General features: G+C 53.9%; 3 protein-coding genes across 5 annotated transcripts in view; 2 read left to right on the forward strand and 1 right to left on the reverse strand.

Moving 5' to 3' along the window:
- The window catches only part of SNX8 (sorting nexin 8), a 40,478-nt gene extending 29,827 nt beyond the window's left edge, over positions 1–10,651 (forward strand). For both annotated transcript variants that reach the window (XM_069485846.1, XM_069485847.1), the window contains 6 exons: positions 1,080–1,240; positions 1,846–1,978; positions 5,459–5,527; positions 5,711–5,860; positions 6,144–6,293; positions 7,701–10,651. In XM_069485846.1, the coding sequence (XP_069341947.1) occupies positions 1,080–1,240; positions 1,846–1,978; positions 5,459–5,527; positions 5,711–5,860; positions 6,144–6,293; positions 7,701–7,814 (777 nt within the window). In that variant the 3' untranslated portion in view covers positions 7,815–10,651. The remainder of the gene's footprint in view (positions 1–1,079; positions 1,241–1,845; positions 1,979–5,458; positions 5,528–5,710; positions 5,861–6,143; positions 6,294–7,700) is intronic.
- A 63-nt stretch (positions 10,652–10,714) lies between these two features.
- NUDT1 (nudix hydrolase 1) overlaps positions 10,715–26,393 on the reverse strand; it is a 36,304-nt gene continuing 20,625 nt past the window's right edge. The window contains exons 1-4 of one of the 2 annotated variants that reach the window (XM_069486647.1): positions 20,876–20,931; positions 19,044–19,208; positions 11,545–11,690; positions 10,715–11,344 (exon numbers count right to left, since the gene is read on the reverse strand). In XM_069486647.1, coding sequence (XP_069342748.1) covers positions 11,172–11,344; positions 11,545–11,690; positions 19,044–19,195 — 471 coding nt within the window. In that variant the 5' untranslated portion in view covers positions 19,196–19,208; positions 20,876–20,931 and the 3' untranslated portion in view covers positions 10,715–11,171. Of the gene's footprint in view, positions 11,345–11,544; positions 11,691–19,043; positions 19,209–20,875; positions 20,932–26,393 lie in introns of those variants that run through there. The other variant, XM_069486649.1, reaches the window with a different exon arrangement.
- Positions 20,974–25,346, forward strand: MRM2 (mitochondrial rRNA methyltransferase 2). The gene is made up of 3 exons (XM_069486646.1): positions 20,974–21,015; positions 22,542–22,831; positions 24,240–25,346. The coding sequence occupies exons 1-3, from the start codon at positions 21,008–21,010 to the stop codon at positions 24,680–24,682; spliced, it is 741 nt and encodes a 246-aa protein (XP_069342747.1). The 5' UTR covers positions 20,974–21,007; the 3' UTR covers positions 24,683–25,346.

Below are 26,393 nucleotides of genomic sequence, written 5' to 3' on the forward strand. Positions count from 1 at the left end.
AGAGCCTGCTGTTTGCCAAGGCCCCAAGCTTTGTAAGCAGCAGGGCCGGGATGTGAACTCGGCTCTGTCTGACCCCAGAGCCCACCGGGCCCCTTGTACCCTCTGTTCCTTTCTGTGACTCAGCTGGACATATGCTTGTGTCACCAGCCGCTCAGATTTCAGAGGATTGATTGTCTTGTTTGTGTATTTTTACAAATTTTTAATGTGGTCTGACTTTTTCCAAAAAGGATTAAAGTAGCTATTTGGTATTTATTTTGTTTTTGACTTTTTCTTTTTTCTTTTTTTTTTTTTTTTGAGACAAGGTCTTGCTTTGTCACTAAGGCTGGAGTGCAGTGGTGTCATCATAGCTCACTGCAGCGGTGAACTCCTGGCCTCAAGCGATCCTCCTACCTCAGCCTGTCGAGTAGCTGGGACCACAGGTGTGCACCACCATGCCTAATTTTTAATTTTTTTGTGGAGCCGGTCTTGCTATGTTGCCCAGTCTGGCCTTGAACTCCTGGCCTCGAGTGCTTCTCCTGCCTTGGCCTCCCAAAGTGCTGGGGTTACAAGCGTGAACCACCTCGCCTGGCCTTTTTCTTAAGCAACTTCTTCATACAAAAATAAGGAATCTTTTGTCTTCATCTTACTCCCCAAGCTTTCTGTTTTGTAAGCATTGACAGTTAATATTGAAGCTCATAAAAGGAGTTGGGAATGGTTGAGGAATCCAGGAAGCCTCCCCCTCACGTGGAGAGTCTTTTCAGGAACTCAACTTCCATCGTTGAAGATTATTATTTGTTTTTCTGATAGACTCTCCAGTGTGATCAAATTTCAGTGGCCCCTGTGATCATAATGGCGTGGGATCACCCGTCCTAGTGTTTGTGGGGTGCAAGTGATGAGGGACAGGAGAGCGCCAGTGCAGGCTCTGGAGCAGGAGGGAGGGGGGTGGGCTCTGGCGTGACCTGCCCTTGGAGTTGGGCTCATTTACCTGTTCAGACAGCTGGAGTGTGTCTGCTGTTGGTCATCTTTTGGGCCATCACCTGCTGCTGTCAGCAAGGCATTTCGAGTTTAGTGACACATGTATCTCTCTTCTGGCGCGGCAGGACTTCCTGCCGGCTGACATCCAGACGCAGTTTGCTGTCAGCCGGGAGCTGATTCGAAATATCTACAATGGCTTTTACAAGCTTCGCGACAGGGCCGAGCGGATCGCGTCGAGGGCCATTGACAATGCTGCTGACCTTCTCATCTTTGGGAAGGAGTTAAGGCAGGTGGCCCTCCCGGTTCGGTGGGGGTGAGCCAGGTGGGCAAGGAACCTTCAGGCTGGGGGTGGGCGCAGCGGAAAGTGCTGTTCCTGTAATCACCTGACCCGTTTCATGGGTCAGGCAAGTGGGGGATCATATTTAGAAGAAAAAATGAGAATTAGGTGGAGAAATGTGGATTCCTGAACACATAAATACTCACCAGTGTCTTACGTGGCAGTTTTCCCATTGACAGGAATTGACTTTACAAAAAGATTCATTTGACTTGGGGAGGAACAGACTGTGGGCTGGCGGCGCCTCCTTTACCTGGAGGGCGCTGAGACCTGCGCCCGGGACTCTGCTGTCCGCGGCAGTCTTGGGCATACCCATGCACACACGTCACCTGGGGTCTTTCGGGGAAGAGGAACTGATGCCGTAGGTCTGGGGTGGGGCCTGAGGTCTGCCTTTCTCAGACTCCCTGGTTTCCCACGGACCACTCTGAGTAGCGAGGGTCTCGGGCAGGAAACACGTGGGTTGCCGTGGGAGGACTTTGTGTGCAGGACCAGCCTCCAGCGCATGGTGAGCTCAAGGCCTTGAGTGTCTCCTCTCCTGTGTGTTTCCCTTCCCTTAGTGCGTTAGGGTCTGACACGACCCCGCTGCCCTCCTGGGCCACTCTGAACAGCAGCACGTGGGGGGCCCTTAAGCAGGCCCTGAAAGGCCTGTCTGTGGAGTTTGCACTGCTTGCTGACAAGGCCGCACAACAGGTGAGTGGATTTGTTCTCTGCGGGCGCCTGTTCCCAAGAACATTCTATCCCTCGGCCTGGGGGAGCGCCTCCTCCTCCTCAGGTCAACCTCTGAGTTCCGCACCTGGACTGAGTGAGCAGCTGTTCCCGGGTGGGGACTGTCCGTCCCCATCTGTTCTGGACGGCTCCCCTCAAGCAGCCTGTGCTTTCCAGAGGGTTGCTTGCGACCCAGGCTGGGGCCTGGTCTCCTGGCTGTGTTGTGTGGCTTCGCTGAGATTAGAAGATACAATCTGTCTTTGAAAATGTAATCTTGGACTTCCAAGGACACTTCTGGGTGGACCAGATAGTTCTTACTTTGCTCTTGAGTCAACTAGTATCTGGCACATCGTGGCCTAACTCATCGGGATAATAACGAAGCCCCCAGCCCCCGAGAGACTTCCCCCTCCTTCCACCCACGACACCCGGTTAACGTCAGGAAGTGCAGGTCAGGGAGCTGTTTTTAGAAATCCACAAGGGATCTTATACTCATTTGGGATTAATTTGAAGATACAGTGTTTACCATCAAATGTGAAGGTTCATCTGGGTGCTTTTATGTTATAAACCTGTTATATAATTTTGAAGGTGAAAGCATGCTGTCTGTTCTTGGGGATACGGCTTCTAAGCTGCTAGAGTAGTTTTAAATAAGTTAAAATAATGTACTTGTTAAGGTTTGCTCCCTGCCTCGACCTGGAGCTCTTGAGTCACTTGGTGTGTGGCAGGTCCACCTGCGGTGGAGTTGGGGGTTTTTCAGGCTGGCGGTTGGACGCTGGGTGCCTATGATGTTTTCTTGCTGAAGAGGGAATTTGATTTCTCTGCTGGTATAGAAAGTCCTGGGTTTTCTTCCCCTTTTGCTCCTGGTGCCTGTGTGTTCCCTTTAGAGACTGGGTTTAGGGTGGCATCCGTGTCTCTGATCGGCATGGTCTGACCCACCTCCAGGTGAGTGTGCCACCTTTTTTAAGGCAGGGAGGACAAGGGTGTGGAGCAGGTGTTGGTCAGGATGGAAAGGCAGGGGCAGCTCAGGGGTCTGTGCTGTGACCTTTCTTTGTTCTCTGGGCCTGTTTCCCATCAGTTAAATACAAGGGGGTTGCACTAGATCAATAAAGGAACTATTTTAAGCCAGGCATGGTGGTGTGTGCCTATAGTCCCAGCTACTCGGGAGGCTGAGGTTGGAGGGTCTCTTGAGCCCATGAGTTTGAGGCCAGCCTGGACAACATAGTGAGATCCTGCCTCTTAAAAAAACTATGTTTGTAAACCTGTTGAACCTTTTCTCCAAGCTCAGGGTGTAAAACATAAAAATGAAGCCGACCCGGTTGCAGGGACCCAGACTGCACCACTCCTAGCTCCCTTTTCAGCAGGGAGCTCGGTGGGTGCCGGCGATCCCCTGGGGTTCGGCAGAGCACAGGACACGAATCACTAGTCAGGTGATGTCCACGTTCTGATTCGGATCTGGGTGCTGTGTCTCCATCCTGAAGAGGGAGGGAAGGTTCAGGCTTCTGGTGTGGTAGCAGTTTGAGGTCTGCGGTCTGCCCAGCTCTGCGAGTCTTCCTGGAGAAGTGCTGTTTCCTGAATATTCCTCCGAGTTTTCACATGAGACTGGATTAAATAACCCACCAGGACTTTCATCTAATACAGCTAAAATTCACTCAATCCTTGCTGAACAATCAGAGACATCCTCAGACTGCTTCCTAATGCTGGTTTTACTGATACCAGTTTTATTCTTCCAGACCAGTCAGGAGCTGCGGGTGACTGTTCCCAGCAAGACGAGCGAGACTCAGAGCAGGGGCTGTGCCCTCCGTGGTGATGGGCCTTTGTCTGGGTTGATGGTTTAGGTTCTTGTGTGGCATTGAGCCATAAATGGGAATTAGTGGCAAATGCAGGCAGGGGCCCCCGAGCTCCCCGCTCCTACTGGATAGGAAGCTGTGGCCTTCTGTACCTCTGCCCAGTCTGGTGGGAACAGGGCACCGGGGGCCAGTGGATGTTTTCCTTTCTGAGTTTAAGAAACCATTATCACACCTGTTAATTTCCTGGCGCCTTAGTGGCAGAATCTTGGGCGGCTGTGGCTGTGGGATCGGTGGCTGGGAGTCTCCTCGTTCAGCCATTGTGAGGGCTGGGTGTGGGTGGGGCGTCCCGGGGTCCCCGAGGCCTGGCATGGCCAGCGGCACCCCTGGCTCCCAGTGCAGTGCTGTGCCCGCAGAGCTCTGTCCTTCCTTCCCGGTCTTCTGCCCGCACTGTCCCTTGTGCCAGGAGCCTGGTCTCCCTGAGGTGTCCTCAAGCCTTGGGGACTGAGGGTGTGAGCTGTGCTGGACCCCTTCACGGTCATGGCCTGTGCCACAGGTGTCAGTGTTGATGGGTCCCCAGGACACCTGGCTTTGTTGCCGTGGTGGCTGGGAGGGTTTATGGTGAGCCTCGTGGTCTTGCTGCTTGGGGCTGGGGGGAGTGGAGAGAACTCGCTGCCCCTTCCGTGCCTTCCCCGACCCCTTGCTGTCCCCAGAGTACAGACACTCTCTACAATGGCAGCCTGAGCCCAGGGCCTTGGCACTGACTCTTCACATTGAAGAACACCCCTGAGCACCTGTGCTGGTCTGTCCTTGTGTCTCCACCAAATACCACTGCTGGTGGATGCTGGTGGCCAGGGGAGTCTCTGGTGGTGTTCGGCCCGTAGATGCTGACTTGTGTGCCCAGGACGGTGCAGTGACTGCTAGGGCAGGGCTTTCCCGCTATCGTTACCAGGGCACCTGTTCCACTGACAGGGCGGCCCTCCGTGCTGCTGTGGGCTCTCCATGCACCTGTCGACTTGTCCCTGTCACTGTACTGCTCGTGCGCAGAGCCGTGTGCAGGAGCCAGAAAGGGAGCCTCCCTGCCTGCCTCTCTCCTGCTGTGGCCTGGTCCCCGTTGTCCTCACCTGTCAGCTTGAGCACCTAAGTAGCCTTGTTCACTTCTCTCCCCATGTCCTCAGCATGACCCGTCCTTCCTGCAGCTGCAGCCTCTTCTCCCCCCTCGAGCCCCTTCCCGGGCCTCCTTCCTCCCCCCTTGTTAAGGCTGGGGGATGCCCCCTCTTCCCAGCAGTACTGTCCCTTTTTGACTCAGCTCACAGTTGAAGTGGGAGCTCAGGTTTTCTGCAGTGCTGGGCGGAGCTGCTGGGGGCAGGCCCGAGGCGCCCAGCGCCCCAGCACGTGTGTGTGCACCCGTGTGTCTGGCTTGGGAAGCTCTAAGGGAGGAAGACACGGCAGTGCTGGACGACTAGCTTGAGGTGGGGGCTGTCCTTGCTGGAACCAAGGCCCTGGTTCCCACCCACACTGCTGTGTTCCAAGGGTGGGTTCCCTGCCTGGCGTGGGGTGGGCTGTCACATAGAAAGGGGCTCCTCTGCAGAACGGGCTGTTGGCTCTAGGAGCTCCTGCAGCTGGTCTGAGTTACCAGGCGGGGCTCTGGGTCCTGTTGGTTAACTCGCCCCTTGTCTTCCAGGGTAAACAGGAAGAGAATGATGTGGTGGAGAAACTGAACCTCTTCCTGGATTTGCTCCAGTCCTACAAAGTGAGTCTCGGCTGCTCCTTGGTCAGGGTCAGGGCATTTGAGGATGACCTCATGCTCTTCCACGGGTGGAACTCCGGGGGAGGGAGAAAGGCTGAGAAGCCAGGGCTGTGTGGGAAGGTGGGCCTCCCTGCGCAGGCTCTGCTGGGGGCTTCGGGGCCAGTGGTGAGTGCCGCCCTCCTGCAGGACCTGTGCGAGCGACACGAGCGGGGGGTGCTGCACAAGCACCAGCGGGCCCTGCACAAGTACAGCCTGATGAAGAGGCAGATGATGAGTGCGGCCGTGCAGAACCGTGAGCCCGAGTCTGTGGAGCAGCTCGAGTCCCGCATTGTGGAGGTAGGCAGGAGGCGGCTGCAGGTGACAGGCCCGTGGGAGCCTCTGCACACCTGGCCCTGGCCGGAACCCAGAGCCGTCCTTGTTGCACCCAGAGTAGCACCCCCGCTCCCCGTTTGTGGTGCTCTCTCCCCCCGGCACCTTCCAGGTGCTCTGTGGAGGTTTCCCTGCAGCAGTTACAGAGGGGAGGAGCAGAGCCCCTGGCTCAGGATGGGCGCTGCCTGGGCCTCCTGTTCTTCCGGCTCTTGGCTGGGCCGGCCGCAAAGGGAGGCTCTTTGCTTTGCAGCAAGAGAATGCGATTCAGACGATGGAGCTTCGGAACTATTTCTCCCTGTACTGCCTGCACCAGGAGACGCAGCTCATCCACGTCTACCTGCCCCTCACCTCCCACATTCTCGGGGCCTTCGTGAACTCCCAGATCCAAGGGCACAAGGAGGTGAGCCCGCCTGCCCCGCCCCTGCTGTGCCAGTGCCTTTCCTCCCAGCCTGGCAGCCCTGGCAGCTGGCTGACCTGGGAAATGGTTCGGCGGAGTTGGGGCATGCATGGGGCCCTAAAGCGTAGCTCTTGCTCAGATCTCCTGGTCTCTACGTCGCCAGAATTGTAATTGCGAAGTTGTCTTTGTGATCCTTGGGGGTGAGGTGGTGGCGGGGTGGAGAGCCACTGCACAGGGATGGTTTCCTGCCTTCCAAGCAACCCAAGGAGTCAGAGGTACGGCTCGGAGTTCTGGCGCCCTGGGGCTGAGCCAGCGAGAGGTGGCAGGAATCAGGTTTGAGTCATCACCGCAGGTTGGATGTTCTGAAAACCCCTGGTCAGCGGCCTCCAGAGGGTGTTTCCTCAGGCCTTTGAGGTGACCGGCCTGAATTGTCCTGAGCAGGCTCCTGCCCTGGGTAGTCTCGGGCCACATGACTGGAGCCTGCGTCCATCTCTAAGCAGCCTGGCAGGCTCGTGTGTCTGGCCAGGCTGAAGGAACACTGAGAAAATGGCCAGCGTCCGGTTCTTTTCCTGGTCTCTGTGTGGTCCCCATGATCACCCCTACACAGGGCTGTGTCTGCCTGTGGCCCCCTGGCTTCTGGATGCAGTGGGAGGAGCTCAGGCCAGAATGAGTGAACCCCTATCTCAGATCCCAGCTCCACGACTGATGACCTCTTATGACCTCTGTGGCTCGGTTTCCCCATCTGAAAAATGACAGAAAGTGTGAGCCTACTAGCTTTCCAAGATGGGCCTGGGCAGTCAGCAGGGGGTGGACCGACGCGGCGATCACTTCATGGTAGCCACCTGGGCCCAGGTCCTTGACTGGTGCTGGCACCAGCTGCTTTACCTCTGTCCCTGTCACCGAGGAACACACACGCTGGTGGGAGAGGTAGAGAGCTGGGCTGGTCAGAGGGGGCGCGTCTCATGCTCTGACAAGGTTGCGCAGAGCCCAGGGGCCACAGTGGGTCCATCCAGGGAGCTGGTGGTTCTGTGTGCAGGACCAGGACTGCCTGTGAGCAGCGTGTAGCACGATCTCAGACCTGCAGCACACAAAGGTCGTTGGCAATGGTGTGGGGTGGGTTAGGGTGGACAATGGAGAGTGTCAGACCATTTGGGAGGCAGCTGCAACTGGCCAGGTCGGTGGCCATCTGGATCCTGGTCTAGAACCAGTTCATGCCAGAACCACCTGTTTGTTCGAGATGCAGATTCTGGGGCGCAGAGCCTGCCCCAGACCTACGAAGTCAGAATCTCTGGGGCGGGGACTCGGGCATCTGTGTTGGCAAGTGGGAGGGCCACGGCGGGACTGGACTCCTGCGGCTCGGAGGGGAGCCTGGGTCCCCACCCTGCTGACCAGTGTCCCTCTCTCCCTCAGATGAGCAAGGTATGGAACGACCTGAAGCCCAAGCTGAGCTGCCTCTTTGCGGGACCACACAGTTCGCTGACCCCGCCGCGCTCCCCACCAGAGGATGGCGTGTGTCCTCACTAGTGCCTGAGGCCTGCGACGAGAGCTCCCTGCGGCCTCACTAAAGCCTCTTTCCAAACGCTGTGTCCCTGTTTCATTCCCCACCCTGTGGTGCCCCCCTGGTTGGGGCCAGGCCAGTGGACCATCTCGCGCCTGTCCAGTGACATCCACGGAAACAGCGGACCACTCGGGGGCTGCCACACCGCCTTGTCCTCCGACGGCCCCTCCCTCTGTCAGAGTCCAGCCCGGGCGGTTGGCGCAGGTGCTAGGGTTCTCTGGAGCGGTTTTCTCCTCCTGCCCTGCTTGGGGAGGGGCAAGGATCGTGGCTCACAGCAGATAACGCCTGGGGGAGCGTCAGGGGTGCTCAGGTTCTAGAACAGTCTGAGGGACTACTCTCGGGGGCTGGGTCAGTGAGCAAGGGAGAGGGAGGACAGGACTGCTCTGCGGCTGGATGTGGTGGCTGACCACTGCCATGGGGTCAGCATTACCCGACGCCTGCAGATGCTCCAGGTGGTGTCACTGCGCTGTGCGCATGCAGTAGGTGGACAGGGAAGGTGAGGCGGCCACCTGCTGCTGCAGAAGGTTGCTGGGTGCAAACGGTGTTAGTTTCTAGGGGACACGCTCCAGTGAATGCCTCAAGCCCTGGTCTGGGACTGATCTCCGGGGCTGAGTGTCCTCGTGCTACTCCATGCAGACACGCGACCCTGTGTGTGTCCCATGGTCTGAGGAGTGGAGGACAAAGGCAGGACTGCGGCTCCTCATGTCTGAGTGCAGGAAACTGCTCTTTCCATTGCATGGATTTCCCTCGCTTTTGGGTGGCCAGTGTCCCCACACTGTGTGGCATTGAGGCTGGAAGGGTGAGCAGAGGACAGGCGGGGGGAACGGGGAATGCATTCTCTTTCAGCTGGGGCTTTAGAGGGGGGATCTGCGTTGCTGGGGTTGACCTCCTTTTAAACGATTTCCTTCCTTTGGGTGACAAGAGCCTCCTCCCGGCTTCTCTCCACGCACTTGGCGGCCCAGCCACCCACTCATGGAGGGGACCGGCTATCCTTTGGGCTGTTCCCCTTGGGATGAAGAAAGCCATTCTTCCGAGCCCTGTGGGATTACAATGCCCACCGTAGGCCTGGACGTGTTACTCCCCGAATCCCGTCTGTAGCAAGCACGTGTGGCCTTCCTCCAAGGGCTGGGAGCCAGACCGGCCTCCCTGGCGCCCCACTGGTGTCACTGGCCAGGTAGAGGCGCTGGAATAGGTGCTAACGGACTGCAGGGTTTCTGAGGTTCCTCCCGTCCAGGGATACTGTCCTCTCATTCTGACGCAGATTTCTCCCTTCTGCAGTGTGCGGGCCCTGGGGCCGGAAGGGGGCTCGCTCTGTGTGCTGCACAGACGGGGACCCTTTGCGATAAGCCAGTTCACATCCACAGGCCAGAGGGAACGTCAGGGCCTTTCTGTCCTGCCGGTAGCCACGTCGGGCCCTTTGGGAGGACACGGTGCTGTGGGACTTGGGTCCACCTCTGCTGTGGGGCCAGCTGCTCCCTCCTGGCCAGACGAGAGGGCGGGAGTTTGGAGATTAACTAGCCCCAGATCTGAGCAGCAGGTCTGCGTTTGCTTTTCTCACTCTCTGTAGAAACAAGTTCTCAGGCACTTGAGTGGGCCTGTGCTGCTCACGGGACTACTGCCTCCCGACGCCATGATGCTTGGGCCTTAAAGCACGACCCTGTTTGGGCAGAAGGCTGCAGGGCGTCCTCTGTCCTGTCTTGCTTGGGCCCGTCCGGCTATGGGACTATGGGGGTCATGGGGAGAGAGCTGTGGGCATTGGCACCGGAGTCTCAAGTAGGCAAGGCACGCACTCCTTAATCAGGCCGTGAAAGAGAGTTCTAGCACCGAGATTTCCCAACGAACTTTCCTGAAAAGAACTTTACTCCCGGGTGAGTGAGTGTGGTTAGGGGATCACTTTCCTGGTGACCTCTCCTTGTAGTGGCTTCAGGAACAAGGTCCTTGTGTTGTGTTTTGGAGGCTGAGAGGATGAGGGTGTAGTTGAGAAGGGCAGGGTGAGGAGAGGGAAGAGGGCAGGGGTGGGAGGGGCTAGGGAGGAAGGGTGAGGAGGGCAGGGGTGAGCGGGAGTGTGAGGAACAGAAGGGCAGGGGTGAAGAGGGTAGGGGTAAGGGTGAGGGAGATGAGGGCAGGGGTGAGGAGGGCAGGGGCAAGGGAGGAGGGTAGGGGTGAGGGTAAAGAGGGCAAGAGTGGGGGGGTAAGGAGGAGGAAGGCAGGGATAAGGGGGAGGGAGATGAGAGTAGGGGTGAGGGAAAGGCAGGGGTGGGGAGGAGCCTGGCTTCCGTGGAGGTGGGCACCCTTCCTGTAGTCCTGCCTCTCCCACCCCAGGTGCTTCCTAAAGGTCAGCAGGATGAGCCCCGCTGGACAGGACAGGTGGCCTGGGGACGGCAGAGCCCACCTCCCTTTTCTGTCCCTTGGCTGTGGGCTGCCTGGGCAGGGGAGCAGGGAGTGCCCACGTGCCTCACCTGGCCTGGTGGGAGAACTACAAGGTGTGACCCTGCTGGGAGAGGCTGCCTGCTGCTGATCCTGTCTGTGTCAAGGAAGGCCTTCGTGGTGGGAGGGGGTTGGGCTTTGTAGATGGACGAAGGCAGACATTTCCATGACTCTCCTGGCCTGTGCCCAGCACATGCAGGGGAGTCGTGCAGACACCTGGCGTCAGGCCGCAGAGGCAGTGCAGGAGGCAGGCTGCACCAGGGACACCGAGTCAGGAACGCTCTCTGTATTTGAGGCCTTTTCTCTTGCTTTGCGCGAGGTAGTTTATGTATAAAGCACTTTATGAGGCTGCAGCAATCAGTTACTACTACACGCAATAAACTGGAATTGTTTACAAGTGGTCTGCATGCTGGAGTTTTTAATCAAACTTGCAGGAACATTGTTACTAAGTGTATGAAAGTCGGGTCAGGTTGTAAGTTGTGTAGCACGGACTTGAGGCAGGCCAGGGGACGAGCCTATGATGCATCAGACCTGGTATTAACCCTAAGCCCTTGACCACGCCTCCGTTTCCCCCACTGCAAAAAGATGACTCTCAAAAGGTGGTGGTGGTTGGAAGTGTGGTGTCTTCTAGCCCGGGGTGCTGAGCACGCACACGTGGCTCTCCTTGGCCAGCTGTCACTGTGGGGATGGTCAGGGACACTGTCTTTCCCTGTAGCCCTGCATCTCCTCTCCCACCCTGTCCCACAGCGTGGGTCGGCCCGGCACACCTGGCAACGTCTTGCGGACAGGACTGGGCTGGCCGAGCTGGTGCCTGGCGAAGGTTTAGAGGCAGAAGACCTTTATTTTCCTTTCCGTCCAGTCACGTTCCAAGCCACGGGGCCGGCCCTGACCTTCTGCTAGACGGTGTCCACCTCGCGCAGCGTGTAGTCCAGGATGGTGTCCTGACCCTGGAACTTGAAGTACCCATGGAATTTCTTCTTCTGAAGCAGGAGTGGAAACCAGTAGCTGTCGTCAGGCCACATGTCGCTGAAGGGGATCCGGTCCAGTGGGAACCACTGAGGGCGCATTTCTGTACCAAGGGGTGAAAAGGAAGAGCATTGGTGTTCAGCCCAGATTTACGCTAACCCGGCCCCCGGGCTGGCGTGCAGCGACCTGGCTGTGCGCCGGAGGGAGGCAGGGCTGCGGGGCTGCCCTGGTGCTCAGGCCTGGTGTGGGCTGGCCGCCTTTCTCCCGGCTGGGCGATGAGACAGGCTTTCCCCCCACACTCACCATCGCTCTCCACGGGGGTTCCTTGGACCCTGTCTGTGCAGAAGATGTGCACGTCCATCCGCTCAGGCTCACCCTGGAACTCAAACACGACCCGGCCCACCTTGTGCAGCGTGTCCACTGCCAGGCCGCTCTCCTCCCGCAGCTCCCTGTGGGCAGAGGCGGAGGAAGCAGGTTGGCAGCGAGGCACCCGGGCTCCCACACAACCCCCGAGAATGGCAAGGGGAGGAAGATGGAGCATGTGTGCGGTGGCCCAGGGAGTGCCACAATGGACTGGGCTGGGAGCCCAGGGAGATGTCACTTAGAATGTGTTAGTAGGTCCCAACCTGATGGAGCTCTGGAATTAACTTGAACCTTTAAGAAACTGGTTTTGTTAAAGGGGCTTTGGGGAGGGGCCACACGTTTGGGGTGCCCAGGCCTAGCTGAACACTCTAGGTACCAGGTGACAACCGTGGCCTCAAGACAAGTGGGTGGCAGTGCTGGGACTGACGCCCCTTCCTCACACTCTTCCCTGTGCTCTTCCCGCAGCAGAGCTTCACGGCAGCCACCTGATTGAGGCTCCAGGAGCCCAGACCCTGCCCCTTCCTGCCCCCTGGAAATGTCTCTCCGGCCTTGTGCCCTTGCCCTGAGAACACAGGGTCAGACCACGGCCCTCTGTGGCCTCTTTCCTGCAGGAGGAGCTCTCGTTTTAACTTTGGTTCTGCCAGGGGGCCAGCACCCTGCACAGGTGAAACATACAGGACACACACTTAAGCCTCTCTGGCCATGGACCCCTTCTTGGGATGCTTTCCCTGGCACAGCCAGCTGTGTGTGGAGGGGGCCGTAAGGGGCTAACCTCACCAGGAAGCACCCAAGTGCTGCTGTGCCTTGGAACAAGCCCCCTGACTCACTGTACACAGCCAGAATTGCTCCCCTTAAATAGTCTATTTTAAAAATTACGTATTTGTTGCAGACAATCCAGGAACCAAAACACACATGAACTCATCACTGAGAACCCTTGGTGCCATTTCAGTGGTTTCCTTGCGGGGAGGTCTTTCTCCTTTGTGCATCCCTTTACAAAATGTAAACATAATTTATACCTTGTGCTTTTCTCAAGAGACGGATGCGTGACATTCCACACCTCAAGGAATCCAACCAGTTTCTCAACTTTTCTGTATCATGGAAAAATAAAATATCCCCCCTTCTGGCTATCATGGAAGCCTGTGACAAGCAGCTTCTCATCCTGAGCAAACTGCTTCTCGTGCTTGCTTGGTTTCTCGTTCAGCCTCTCGGCAGACACTTCCCGGAAGACCCTGCTTGGGACCCTGGGGACCCACGGCCACTGTGGCCCTGAATCTCAGCCTGTTCCTCCCTCAGAGACGTTTCTCACTTCCCCACTGCCCTGTATTTACTAGTTTCTGTAAAAACATTCTTATTATGTCTGGCCATTTACTGTTTGTAAAAACATTTTTTTAGCTTTGATCTCCCAAGTTATGTTAGGGACACGATGCATGATCACTTTCTGTCTGTAATTAGGGAAACCGCTTTGTTCATTTAAGAAACACACATTGGGTTAAACAGACTTGGGCTCTACGGGCTGGAGAGGAAACGCAGACCTGGAATCAGCATTTGCTCATGGAGATGGTTCACACTGGACTTGACCTAACAAGATGCGTGTGTGTTGTCCCCTGGGGGTGCAAACGGCCCCCAATTGAACGTAACAGAAGCACTCAGCGGGGCTCGCCCGCCTCTTGGGCAGCAGGCTGGCGCTTATCTTAAAAACTTCACCTACTGATAGAATGTTTTGACTAATTTTAGTTAATTTTCCGAGTACACGGATGCGTATGAAATATCAATAATCTCCTTGGTGGCAGAGCTAAAGCTCCGTTTCACAGGCTGGCATAATTAGGCAGACGAAGACGACACTGCCACAGTCTTGCTGAAGTGTCTGAGCATCTCTGTGGTGCTCAGTTCCCCAGACAGCAGGCGGATGAGTATCACATTAAAAACAGAGCAGCCAGCACCTCTGGAGTGGAGGGGTGGTGGGCGTGGCAAACCCCGCGGCAGTCCCGCTCCCAGTCCTTGCTGCTCTTTGCGGGGCAGGGATGCTGGCTAGGAAGAGCAGCTCGAGCCACACACCTGACGCCATGGGCCCCACAAATCCTGGTCCAAGTGCCTGCCTGGGGGGAGCGGGAGTGAGTCCCCACTCATGCCCATCCTGCGGGTGAGTGGGGAGGGCCTGCTCTGGGGCCCCCCAGAGAGAACAGGGCAGCGTGGTGGTGGATCAAGCCTGTGCCAGACTCCAGGGCCCTCTCCTGAGCAGCCGGGCTTGGGGCGGCCGGGCACCGGGTCTCCGAGGGGAGGCTGCACTCAGACGTGCAGGTGAGGAGGCCGGGCAGTGTGCGGCCTGGGGCTGATGGCAGCTCTCCCCCAGGATGGGCAAGGCTGTTTGGGCCCTGGGACCCCTAAGTGTCAGCTTGATTTCAGCGTTTCCCGTCCCTCACGTGTACAGACGGTCCCTGACGTAGGATCTTTTGACTTGATGATGGTGTGAAAGCATGAGGGGTTCAGTAGAAACTTCTAGTAAGTAGAACCTGGGTAAGGCAACAGTTCTGCTTCTCACTTTCAGCACAGTGTTTGCTAGATTACACAAGATACTCAGCATTTTATTATAAATAGGCTTTGTGCTAGATCATTTTGCCCAACTGTAGGCTAAGGTAAGTGTTCTGAGCACGTTTAAGGCAGGCCAGGCTTAGCTAGGATGTTCAGTGGGCTAGCTGTGTTATCACAAATGCCTTTCTGACTCATGATATTTTTAACTTTTGATGCGTTTACCAGGATGTAGCCCACTGTAAGTCGAGGGGCATCTGTACTGAATTAGGTTATTAAGTTAGGTTATTAAGTATGAAATGTCCGATTTCCTTAAGTACTAAGTTTGACAGTTGATATCTCTGATGTTACACTTTGACACGTCTTTTTTTTCTCTCTGTTGTGACAGTACATCTTCGGTCTTTCAAACACACACTTTGGCTTGTGATTATCTTTCAAATTTTTCAAGAGCAATTTTTGTGAAACCATGGATCAGTCAAAACTTTGTGTTATTTTCAAATATGAGTTCCATCGTTGAAACAATGCAGTGCGGACAGCTCGAAATAGCAACAAAGCGGGAAGGATGTGGCTAATGAACACACAGCACGTCGATGGTTTGAGAAGTTCTTTTCTGGTGATTTTAATCTTGAAAATGAGCCATGTGGATGACCTGAGACCAAGGTGGATAATGATGAGCTGAAAGCTCTAGTGGAAGCGAATCTATCTCAACCTATGCATGAATCAGCAGCAAGGTTTGACGTTACTATTCAAACAACATTGGACCATTGGAAACAAACGGGCAAGGTAAAGAAGCTGGATAGATGGGTTCTGCATGAATTAAATGAGCATCAGAAGAGAAATCATCTTGAAGCTTGCCTTTCTTTGCTGTCACAACATGAAAGGGAACAATTTCTACACAGTATTGTTATGTGTGATGAAACATGGATTCTTTTTGACAATTGCAAGCATTGGGCACAATGGTTGGATAAAGATGAAGTGCTGAAACACAGTCCAAAATTGAATACTCATCAAAAAAAGCTAATGGTGTCTGGTGGTCCAGCGCTGGCATTATCCACTACAGCTTCATGAACCCTGGTCAGTTGGTGACATCAGATGTCTACTGCAACCAAGACAGAGAGGCCTGGCCTGATGGGCACCCAGACAGCACCTTTTCAGAGCTGGCCAGAGGCCCTTAGGAGCTGCTGCAGCAGTATGGCACATGGCCCTGGTGCTGAACTTTGACCTCAGTCCCAGGGTAAAGCCTGTCGCTGCTTTGAGAAGCCCTTGAGCTTAGGAAAGCACTCATGCATCGAGGCCGTGGGGAGCAGCTGTCTCTCCAGGGAAGAACAGGCCCTTTCAGACGCTCAGGTATCAGAAAGGTATCAGCAGAGAGCTGGGGCAGCCCCCACTCCACCTGAGCCACAGGAGCCATGGGGAAGTGATCTAAATAAGTGAATTAAGTCTGCACAACAAAAAAGCCATTGATACTACAACCATTCTGTGATCTGTAGTCAGGAGGAGGCCCACCCATCTAGGGCCCACTGAAGGCCTTCCCTGTGCAGGTACCCGAGGAACAGTGGAAAAGGAAGCAGATGTGGTTTCCTGTCTCATAAATCATTGAGCCATGACAGTAGAGTGCAGTGCAGGGAAAACATGGGCTTTCAATAAATGATGCTGCGCCAACTAGGTATCTTTATGGAAAAGACCAATGTGACCCCCACACCTATGCCAGACACAACTCAATTCCTGATGCACTGTAGATCTAACATTTTAACAAGTTTTAGAAGAAAACTTAGGAGAATATTTTTTTATGCTTGGGATAGGCAGGTTTCTTCAAAAGGATCTACAAAATGCTAACCATAAAGAAAAACTGTATATGGGATTACATTAAAATGGTAAACTATTTACCAAAATATTAACAGTAAAAAGGCAAGCCACAGAGTAGAAGATATTTGCAATACATGTATCTGACGACTCACATCTAAAGTGTATAAAGAACTACAAATCAGTAAAAAGGCAACCCAGTTAAAAAATGGGCATAAGACTCGAGCAGACACTTCACAAAAAAGAGCATCCAAGTGGCCCACAGACATTGGGAAGGTGCTCAACTTCATCAGTCATTAGGGCAGACAAAACCACAATCACCACAATCGCCACACTCCCCAGAATGGCTACAATGAAAAAGAGAAAATACTGAGTGTTGTGGAGGATCTGGAGGAACCAGAACTCATTCATCCTGGTGGGAGTTTCAATTAGACTCTGGAAAACCGGCAATATTCACCAAAGCCGAACACGTACAGTCTTCCTCCTAGGTAACTGCCCACCGAGGAAGAGTACACGTGGCCACAAAAAGACACAGGACTGTTCACAGCAGTGCCACTGGCAATAGCTCCAAAATGGAAACCCTCAGATGCCCTTCCACAGCAGAATGGATAAAGTGTATGTTCAAACGCTGGAACACCGTAAGACAACGTGAAGGAATGAACTTCTGCTACGTGCAAAGTTGTTGGAAAGAAGCCAGACAAAAGGGCACATCGTGTGTGATCCCGTCTATGTGGTGTTTTAGAACCGGCCAAAATCAACTGCGCCAGAAGTCGGGGAGGAGGGCAGGGCCCACGGTCCATTTCTATTTCTTGATCTACCTGGTGGCTAAATAGGTGGACCCACTTTTATAAAATCCACTGATGGAGATTTGTGCCATCTGCGCTATGCCCATTACACTCCCGTCACCGAGTGGGGAAGGGAATAATTAAATGTGACCAGGAAGGGTGAGAGTGCTGTGAAGGAAATCAACATTATGAGATTTATCGAGAACAGTGGGGCCCGCAGGGGGAAGGCACCTTCTAGATGTGAAGGCTGAGGAGCCGCAGCTAGGGGAGGAGCCAGGAAGAGTGGGGTGGGCAACAGCTTGGGGTGCTGAGGGGAGATGGGGTGGGGGGGTTATTTTGAGGGTGCCGGGAGCTGTTAAAGGGTTTTAATGTGCTGGTGTGAGTCTGTGCGTGGGGGCAGGGGGAACCCAGGTCGGGTTTGGGGAAGGCCCCCTGGCAGCTGTGTGGAGCTGGCCTGCAGAGGGAAGGGGAGGGAGCGGGCTGCTGTCCCCGTCCAGCTGAGGGGTGCTCTGCCTGCGTGCAGGTTACACCTGTGGCGAGAATCACTGCTTCCTGCGCTTTACTCAGCCTCCTCCCCAATCTCAAACCCCGGCCTGAGGGGAACCACCATCTATGTCCAGTACTGAGGGGCTGGAGTGATGCCCTATGTTTATGTCTCATTCAAGAAATGCATAATATATAGAGTGCAGGAGGAAAAGTTTCCTAGACCCCGAGAAAGTCTGTACGAAAATAAATCAAGGCTGCAAGTTTGCTTGTCACCAGCAAGACAAGAGCTGTATTTCAGCCACCTGGAGCTTCTCCCATTCAGTTTCCTCAGCCCCCGGCCTTTCCCCACACTCCCTGCACGGCCTGAGCCCCTTCAGCCCTCCCCATGTCTGTGAATGCCCTGTTCCCCCTCGTCTCTGCCTCTTGTCGGGTCTTTAGGGAGTTTTCCTTGTGCCTAGGTGTGATTCACCCTCCCTCTTTGTCCTTGGCGCTCTGACTCCCAGGCATGGACCAGACACCCTTTCTGCACAATCTTCTGAACCTGGCAGCCTGATGAGATGGGCCCCGGCAGGGGCTGTGACCTGTTCCTCTGAGTCCCTGAGCGCCACACAGGGCAGTGCTACGTTAACCTGATGGGCAGTCTCAGGGGATCAAAGACAGTCAAATGGTTGGCCATGCAGGCCTCTGTGGCCGCCTGCTCCCATGCTGTTGCTTCTGTACACACCCTGGCACGGGCACAAGCTGGCTGTCCCTCCCCAGTTGCAGCCTCCCAGCACAGCACTAATCGCACTGGCACTGCCACAATGACTGAATGTGTCCACTTGGCAGCAGCCCTGGGTCCCAGGCCTTGGAGTGGGACACTTCGAGGGACGTCACATGCAGAGCTCTTCAAATGGAGGGCTGTGACCCAGTCGTGCTCTGTGAAATCAACTTAGTGGACTGCAACCAGCAATCAAAAAAAAAAAAAAATAGAACAGGAGGTATTAGAATTTCATGTAGTAAAGGCATCGTTATATGTCACTTATTTCAGCTGTACGTGTACAACCAAGTGTGTATGTTCTATGGGCGGATATCTTTCTTACTGAGGTTTGTAATGAAAAAAACTTAAAAGCCACTGGGCTGCAACATTACAGCTTCCCTCTTCTCCAGGCCCCTCATTACCGTGTATTTGGGATTTTGTTCGCTCCAGGGAAAGTAGCCTTAAGGTTGCCAACCTTTTTCAGAGCAAGAATAACATTAACAGGAGCTAAGGTTTGTGCAGTGCTTTGTCGTGTTTACACAGAGATCTCATTTATCTGCACAAACTGGAGGAGCAGGAGGGCAGAGAGGCTGATGTCTGGAGGACTGTGAGGCCTTGGGCAAGTTCTCGACCTCTCTAGCCTCAGTTCCTTCCCATGTGAAGCCGGTTGTGTTGAGGATTAGGTGAGACTGTGTGCAGAAGGTTTTAGATGAAAACGATCATTAGCTCCTCTGAACAAACGCAGAACCCAAGTGATTGATGAGCCCTTGAGCTGTGCCGCGAGGAAGCAGAATCGTTCAACTCAAGCCATAATGCACAGCAGCTTCCCAGATCCATCCTAAAACCCGTCACCACCGCCACACAGCAACAGCTAACACACACTCAGCACTCACCACAGGTCAGGCACTGTTCTAAGTCCGTTATGTGCATTTTCTCATTTAATCGTCACAACAATCCTAAGAGGTACTGTGCTTATTTGCATTTTGGGATGAAGAAACAGGCTCGTGGGTTAAGTACACACTCCAGTTACACAGCTCACAGCCCGAGTCCTTATGCCCTGCAGGAAACTGGGTCTGTGGTCCCACCTGCCCCTTCCTCACCTCTTGGCCCCATCCTCGATGGTCTCTCCTTCGAGCACTTTGCCCCCAAAGCCATTCCACCGGCCAGCCCCGAAGCCTCGTTTCTTCATGCCCAGGAGAACTCGCTGGGGCTGCAGCACCAGCACCAAGGTATACAGCCTGGAGGTGCCCATGGTCCCCTGGGTGCTGAGAGAAAGGCAAGAGGGTAGGGTCAGCCTCATTTTCGGTGTGGACGGGTGTGGATGAAACATGTGCTGCCATGGCCAGTGACCAGGGACTGCGCTCCAGCGGTGGAGGCGGGGATGGGGGGGTGGGGGGCTGGTGGTAATTTCCCAGCTCTGCCACAAGTGGCTCCTGTGGCAGGTGGAAATCTGCCACTGAACAAATGATTTTCTGGAGTGACAGGCCTGGCCCTCAGAACCCAGGGGCATCAGTGCTAGGCCCTTCGCTTGCCAGGGCAGATCCACCATTGGGAGGACAGCTCCTTCTCCCTCTCCACACTCAGCTACAGAGGGCGACACAGCCTTTCCATGGAAAGCTCTTCTTGCTCCATGCCTACCCCCAGGACCTCCAAGCTCATATTCACAAGCAGTAGCGCAGAGCAGCCCCAGTTCCCAGCTGGCACCAAAATAATCATGCATTTATCCAATGGTTGACAGGTCAGGTTTTGGCCTTGGCCTTTTCATCAACAGGTGCTTCTTTTGGCCTGTTGGGATCTGCCTCTGTCTCTGCAGCAGCAGGCTTCCAAACCCTGTGCACAGCTCGGGGCAGGCTGTGGGACCTGGCACTCAGGGTGGATACTGGAGCCACAGGGGCCCTTCCTGCTCCAACAGTGGTACAGGTCCCAAGAAAGGCTCTGAGGGAGATGCTTTGGCCAGGGTCCCTGCTGGAGGACCAGGACTAAATTTCCTGTTGCTCTGTCCCTATCTCCACCTGGAGACTACACCTGGCTAAGATGCAGGGTTCAGGACCAGGGAATCCTTGAAAGTTACGGTGTCTGAGAAAAGGGACTCGAGGCTGGATCATGGTGCTGGTGGCAGGTCAGACAGGGTAAGCAGGTATGTGGCTGAGCTTCCCATGAGGCCTGTGTACTCTCTCCTGACCCTGACCTGTTCGTTCCAGAAGCCCCGGCCTCCTGGGTAAAGCTTGATGATGATACCAGCTATCATTTATTAAGCACTGACTATATACTTCTTTTAAAAAAATATCTCACTTAATCGATCCAACAATTGTATGAGTTAAGACTTGCTTTCTCCATTTCCAGAGGGGTAAACTTAAGGTCAGAGAGGCTGTCTAAACCAAGGCCTAACAGCAGGGTCAGTAATAAAACCTGAGTCTACTGGACACCGGAATCTAGTTGTGTCCACAGCTCCAGGAGCAGGGGCTACATGAGGCACTCGTGTCCTCAGAGAGCTGCCTAAGGTTAGGGCCTGGGGCGCTTGTTAGTCACGCGGCCTGAAGCCGGTTATAAACTGAGGCCCTTTGCCTGATTGAGACAGTATACGAGGAACAAGGGCTCGGTCCTGCACACAGTGAGCGCGCAGCAAATGCTGGTTCCCTGATCAGGGCCTTGCTTGGTCCTGCACCCCACACCTGGTCCCCACTCCCGCCCTCCCGCCCACGCTCACCAGGCCCACTGCGCCTCCTCCACGGCCCCCCAAACCCGGCAGCCCCGCTCCCCGTTTCCCCTCTCCCTGGCTCTCCAGCCCAGCGCGCTTCCAGCTCCCAGCCCCCCCGCTCTCCCTTCCCCTTTCCGCGTTTCCCCAGCTCCAGGCTTCCCCTCTGCCCGGCTCCACAAACCCGGCGCGCTTGCAGCTTCCAGCCGCCCGCCCCAGTTTCCCCGCTCCGCGTACCCCGTGTCCCTGTGCCAGGCTGCAGGTCCCGCGCTCGGTCTGAATCTCCGTCCCGCTTCCGGGGGCGGGGCCTGTGGCCGGAAGCGGGGCGGGTCACTTCCGGCGGCGCGGACGGAGGTTTGCTGGGCGCCCATGGCAGGGTGAGCGGGGCGGTGAGCTCAGCCGGCGCTGGGCGGGCGCCAATGCGTGCGGAGAGGGGAGTGGGGGAGGTTCCTCCTCCGCCCAGCTTCCTCCTTCTGAAAGGGGGCGGTGGTCCCACCTCCGTCCTGCCGTTCGGGGCGCGAGGCAGAGCGCTGGGCACAGGGGGGCGGCGAGAGCGAGGTCTACAGCCCAGGCGGTGTACTCGGAGGCGCACCTCGAACCCACAGCGCAGGGCCAGCCAAGGCCCCCTGGAGGCAGGGCTCCAGGAGGTCTCTAGAGAGGCAGGAGGGCTGGGGAGGAGGCTGCAGGTAGGCCCTTTAGAGAGAGGCAGGTGGGTGGGTGGGAGAGGGGGCATCGGGTAAGGGCCTTTGGAGAGAGGTAGGGGGCTGCAGGTAGGGGACTGCAGGCCTGAAGGATGTAGCATAGGGCTTCTGAGAAGCAAGAGGCTGATGTGGCTGGAATCCAGGGTTTGGGATGGGGCTGTCCGTGGTCAGTGGCCCAAATCTGGTGGACTCGGTGGTATGTGGGGAAAATGTTCATATTTTTGGCCTGTGTAACTACACTATCCCGGACTTCTGGAATTAGTTCTGGCACCTGGGAGCCAGTCTTTTTCCCATGAGATACCTTACACCCTTTGAAGACAGCGATTCAAGACTCATTAGTCATTGTCTTCAAATCTTGTCAACACGCTTCGCTGTTGAAGGAACTTTGGCTTTGGAGCCGTGGGGGTAATAATTTTTTATTCTCCAGGAAAATGGGCATAAACTTTGTAAGCTTGTTCTGAGAGTTCAGTGAGGGTAGGTATGCAGAGCTCCTGCCTGCCCAGCTATTGTGGGTGGCCAATAAGCTGTTGAAATCATAACTTGTCAGAAGAATCGTGGAAATTGTCCTTCAACCATTCACACAGGTTGAGTTCAATTTTATTTAGAAATGTGCCGGGCCAGGCCCTGTGCTAAATTCTGAGGCCATGGAGAGCACCTCAGGCAGGGACCTATCCTCATGGAAGAAACCTTCAGGGGAGAAAAAAACACTTCTTGACTAAAGAGTACAGACATCTGCTGCCATGAGGAAGTACGTCAGAGTGGGTGGCTTGAAAAGCAGAAATTCTGTTTTGGAGACTGGAAGTCAGATCGAGTGTGGGCAGGGTTGGTTTCTCCTGAAGCCTCTCTCCTTGGCTCATAGATGGTGTCTTACTCTCCTCTTATAAGGATACCTGTCCCATTGGCTTAGGGCCCACCCACATGACCTGGTTTTAACTTGATTACCTCTTTAAAGACCCCATTTCCGACTAGTCACATTCTGAACTTCTGGGAGTTAAGCCTTCAACACATGAATTTTGGGAGGGGGGGGACAAAATTCAGCCTGTGACATCTGCTTTCTGGCTGTGTGGACTTGTCAAGTAACCTCCCTTCTTGGACCTCAGAGCCCCATCTCTAAAAATGGGTGGGAACCAAGGGCCCCTGCGAGCTCACGACCCTCCGATCTGTGTGATGCCAACCTGCTTGCTCCCTTTTCCTCCCACCAGGTACTTGAAGCTGCTGTGTGCTTCCTTTCAGCGTCAAAGGTTCCACTCTGCTGTGAGTCACTGCAAGGATCGGACGGGTGCCGAGCATCTGTGGCTGACGCGGCATTTAAGGGACCCATTTGTGAAGGCTGCCAAGGTAGAATGTTACCGGTGTCGAAGCGCCTTCAAGCTCCTGGAGGTGAACGAGAAGCACCAGATTCTGCGGCCAGGCCTTCGGGTGTTAGACTGTGGGGCGGCTCCCGGCGCGTGGAGTCAGGTGGCGGTGCAGAGAGTCAATGCTGCAGGCACAGGTGGGCCTCCATGTTGCTGTCAGCACCTTCTGACCACCGGGAGTGCGAGTGGGACAGCGAGCTGCCCTCTGCCAGCAGATATGCAGAGGTCGAGCCGCTTTGTGAAGGCACACATTAATTTTGGGCATCAGGGTTGCTTTTGGTTTTTTGTTAGTGTACACATGCAGTGTCGAATACCCCGGCCATTTGTATTCCCTGCTGTCAAGTCAGGGTACCTGCATGCAGTGGCATTTCAACAGCATAGGGCAGTTCACCCAGAGGTCTCCTAAATACCTTCGAGTAGGGATGTACCCATTATCCTAGTGAGAAAATTGAAGCTCAGAGGAGTTTAGTGACTTGTTGAAATTACAGACTTGGGAATGCTGCTCCCTCAAGTTTAGTACATCAGCCTCGTTAGTGGTTTGCAGTAGGTTTGCAGTGAACTCTTGGTGTCTTTACATGTGCCAGCTTGGGTGGCCACTGCCTACACCTGTGGCTGGGATACCTCATGGGGCTTTAGAGCAGCCATTTTTTTTTCTTATTGAGCTCAATATTTATTGACTGAATGAATTTGTGTTGGAATGTCAGTTCCTTTTCTCACCATTGAGCCTATCACCACTGAGACCTCCTAATACCTCATTTTAGTGGTTTCTGTTCCCCTGATTGCTCTTGAGGACAAGTCTGTGACTATACCCTTATCAACCTGTTTATCAACAGAGCCTCGGCCTTCCTCAGTGTAGGGGACTGATGGAGAGATGGTGCACTAGGCTCGTGAATGGGGGGCTTCAAACGTGGGGATACAGGGAAGAGGGGGAGGTGGGGCTGAGAGCAGTCAGAGGCAGGAAGTTTTGTTTTAGATAAGCTGAAACAGTAGCATCTTTTAAATTTTATAACTAGTTTTACTCAAATGTGGGCAAAGTATCAATTTTTTATACCTCATTTTGTATCTATTTTCCCCATCTTTTGGCTAGTTTCCAGTAGTTTCTACATTGAGAGGAGTTGGATTAAGCTGGAGAGATTTATTGATTTAATCTAGAGGCACTTTATATACTAGCATGTAATTTTCTCTTTTAGTTTATCAAAAAGACCACTGAGAGATAAAGAACTCTTGCACAGACAGTGAGCCGCAGGTAGTGTAATGATTTCAGAGTTGGAGGTCTGCCTATCACTCAGGATGACTCTGGGACAGACACCTCCTGTCTGGGCCTCAGTTTCCTCAGATGTAGAGTGAGGACCGCCACTCCTGCACCATGTAATTTTATAGGATTTATGGATAGTGGGAAAAGGCCTGTGTGTACCTATTTGCACATTAGCTGTTTTCCTTGGTCCTAATGTTTTATTTTTGTTTCATTATTTTGTTGCAAGTATTATATTTTTGTGGAAAGATTCAAGGTTCAAATAAATAACACATTCTCTGTTTTTTTCTTAGATCCCAGCTCTCCTATTGGCTTCGTGCTTGGGGTTGATCTTCTTCACATATTCCCCCTAGAAGGAGCAACTTTTCTGTGCCCTGCTGATGTAACTGACCCAAAAACCTTCCAGAGAGTCCTAGAACTGCTTCCTGGTGGGAGGGCAGATGTGATTCTGAGTGACATGGCGCCCAATGCCACGGGGATCCGGGACCTCGATCATGACAGGCTCATCAGCCTGTGCCTGTCCCTTCTGGACATGGCTCCAGATATCCTACAGCCAGGGGGGACATTCCTTTGTAAAACCTGGGCTGGAAGTCAAAGCCATCGGTTACAGAAGAGACTGACAGAGGAATTCCAGAACACAAGGATCGTAAAACCTGCAGCCAGCAGGAAAGAATCATCAGAGGTGTACTTTTTGGCCACACAGTACCGCAGATGGAAGGGCTCTGTGAAGCACTGAGAATTTCTTTACTATTTTCACAAAGGTCATTAGGTTCTTTTTAATTATGTACGTAGCCTGAGCGCTCTCCTAGAAAGTGGCCAGGGGATCTGAGCCGAGATTTGGGAGATGCAGTAGCATGAATGGAGAGCCTCCTTTTTTTTTTTTTTTTAAACAAAAAGAGATGACAAAACTAAATTCAAGGACCACAAGAAAATGATAAAACCACCACCAACAACAAAAAACTTTTTCACATCATCATTTGTGAAGAGAAAGTTATCAAAGGAAAGAGATAGGTGAAGGATGAAGAGAGACAGACTGAGGGGAGGGTGAAAAGGAAGTTGCCGTGGCAGAGATGGGGGTACCCACTCTGCGGTTACGTGACTTCCTCTTCTTACAGACGATGAGGCTGTCACAGAGCAGCAGGCTTTCCACCCTTGCCCTAAGACCACAGCGCACAGGTTTTCACTTGTTTTTTTGGCTGTATAGTATGAAGTAGAGAAACCTGAAGTTCCCATCTGGGGATTAATTTCTGTCTCTCTGGTGAATAATCTGGAAATTCATCCATTCTTCAAGCAGCAAGAGTTCCCAGAGCAATTAGGGACGATATGTGGTATGCATTTATGCATGGGGGGGTGTGCTTTGGTTTTTGCTGGAAATATATATTGTTGTAATACTTTGGGCTTCCAAGACCATAAAGGTAACTGCCAAAGCAAACAGTGATACGTGTTCATTTGTTTTACTTTTCCAGGAACTCGATGCAGCTTTATAAAAGAAAATAGATTGCTTATTATGAAGGATTTCCGTGCTTATAAATTTTATTTTTGAAAAAAATCAATTGGTTTCTTCAAAGCCATTTCCTGGAAGTGTACTTATCCCTCGCGTTGATTGACTGTAACTATGATTAAATTCCAAGGATCAGTGTGGGAAAGACTAGATATCTGAGAATCTCCATCAGGGTCCTGGGGTTTAGTCCAGCTCCGTGAAGTAAGCTGCAGGTCAGATATTTTTACTTTTCATTTTATTTTTGGTTGCAGTCAGGTAGTTAAGTCCAGACAACCTCCTGCTCTACCTCCATCCCTTTTGCCTCCCCTCTCATTTCATTCTTGGGGCACACAGACTTGGGAGTCTTGTTTTCTGGAAGAAGGAAAATTTGATGCAGAACCTTGGTACCAGCACCTTGTTAGAGGAAAGCCAGGGGCTGGGCAGTGGAGGGAGGAGGAGAGGATGAGAATTTGGAAATGAGTAAGACACGCAGGAAGGCTCCACCTTGAAGGATAGGCACATATTACCTTACTGGTGTGGGGACTGACTGCTTCACGCTATTCGATGCAGTGCCCTGGAGACAGGCCATACAGGCAAGGGACCCCGCACTGGGAAGGTAGCCTGGTAGCGTAAATACTTTGCATTTCCAGTGGGCCCAGAGAAAAACAAAAGAACCCAATAATTCAAGGAAATATCGTAGTAAAATTTTGGGAGAGTGAAAAAAAGTTTGCTCCCAAGGGGCCACCGTTGGGCGCTGCTATTCCACACATTACGGCGCGGGGCAATAGCCATAGTGGGAGAGGTCCTGTCGGAGGCGGGGGTTCCCAACGGTGCCGCGGCCCGACCTTGGTTCCGAATCCTCTCCGCGCGGGGGTCTCCCTGGCGTGGGCGGCTCTGGGTACGGACCTGGAGTCCCCAGGGCCCGCCGTGGCGGGCAGAATCTGTTCTTTACGGCCTGACTCCCACT

This window comes from Eulemur rufifrons, chromosome 14 (assembly GCF_041146395.1).
Source record: "Eulemur rufifrons isolate Redbay chromosome 14, OSU_ERuf_1, whole genome shotgun sequence".
NCBI lineage: Eukaryota > Metazoa > Chordata > Mammalia > Primates > Lemuridae > Eulemur > Eulemur rufifrons.

What these genes read in the sequence shown, in the direction of transcription:
- MRM2 (XM_069486646.1), top strand. An exon ending in AGTCAATGCTGCAGGCACAG is followed by an intron (nt 22,832 to 24,239) that starts GTGGGCCTCCAT and finishes TTTTTTTCTTAG; the next exon opens with ATCCCAGCTCTCCTATTGGC.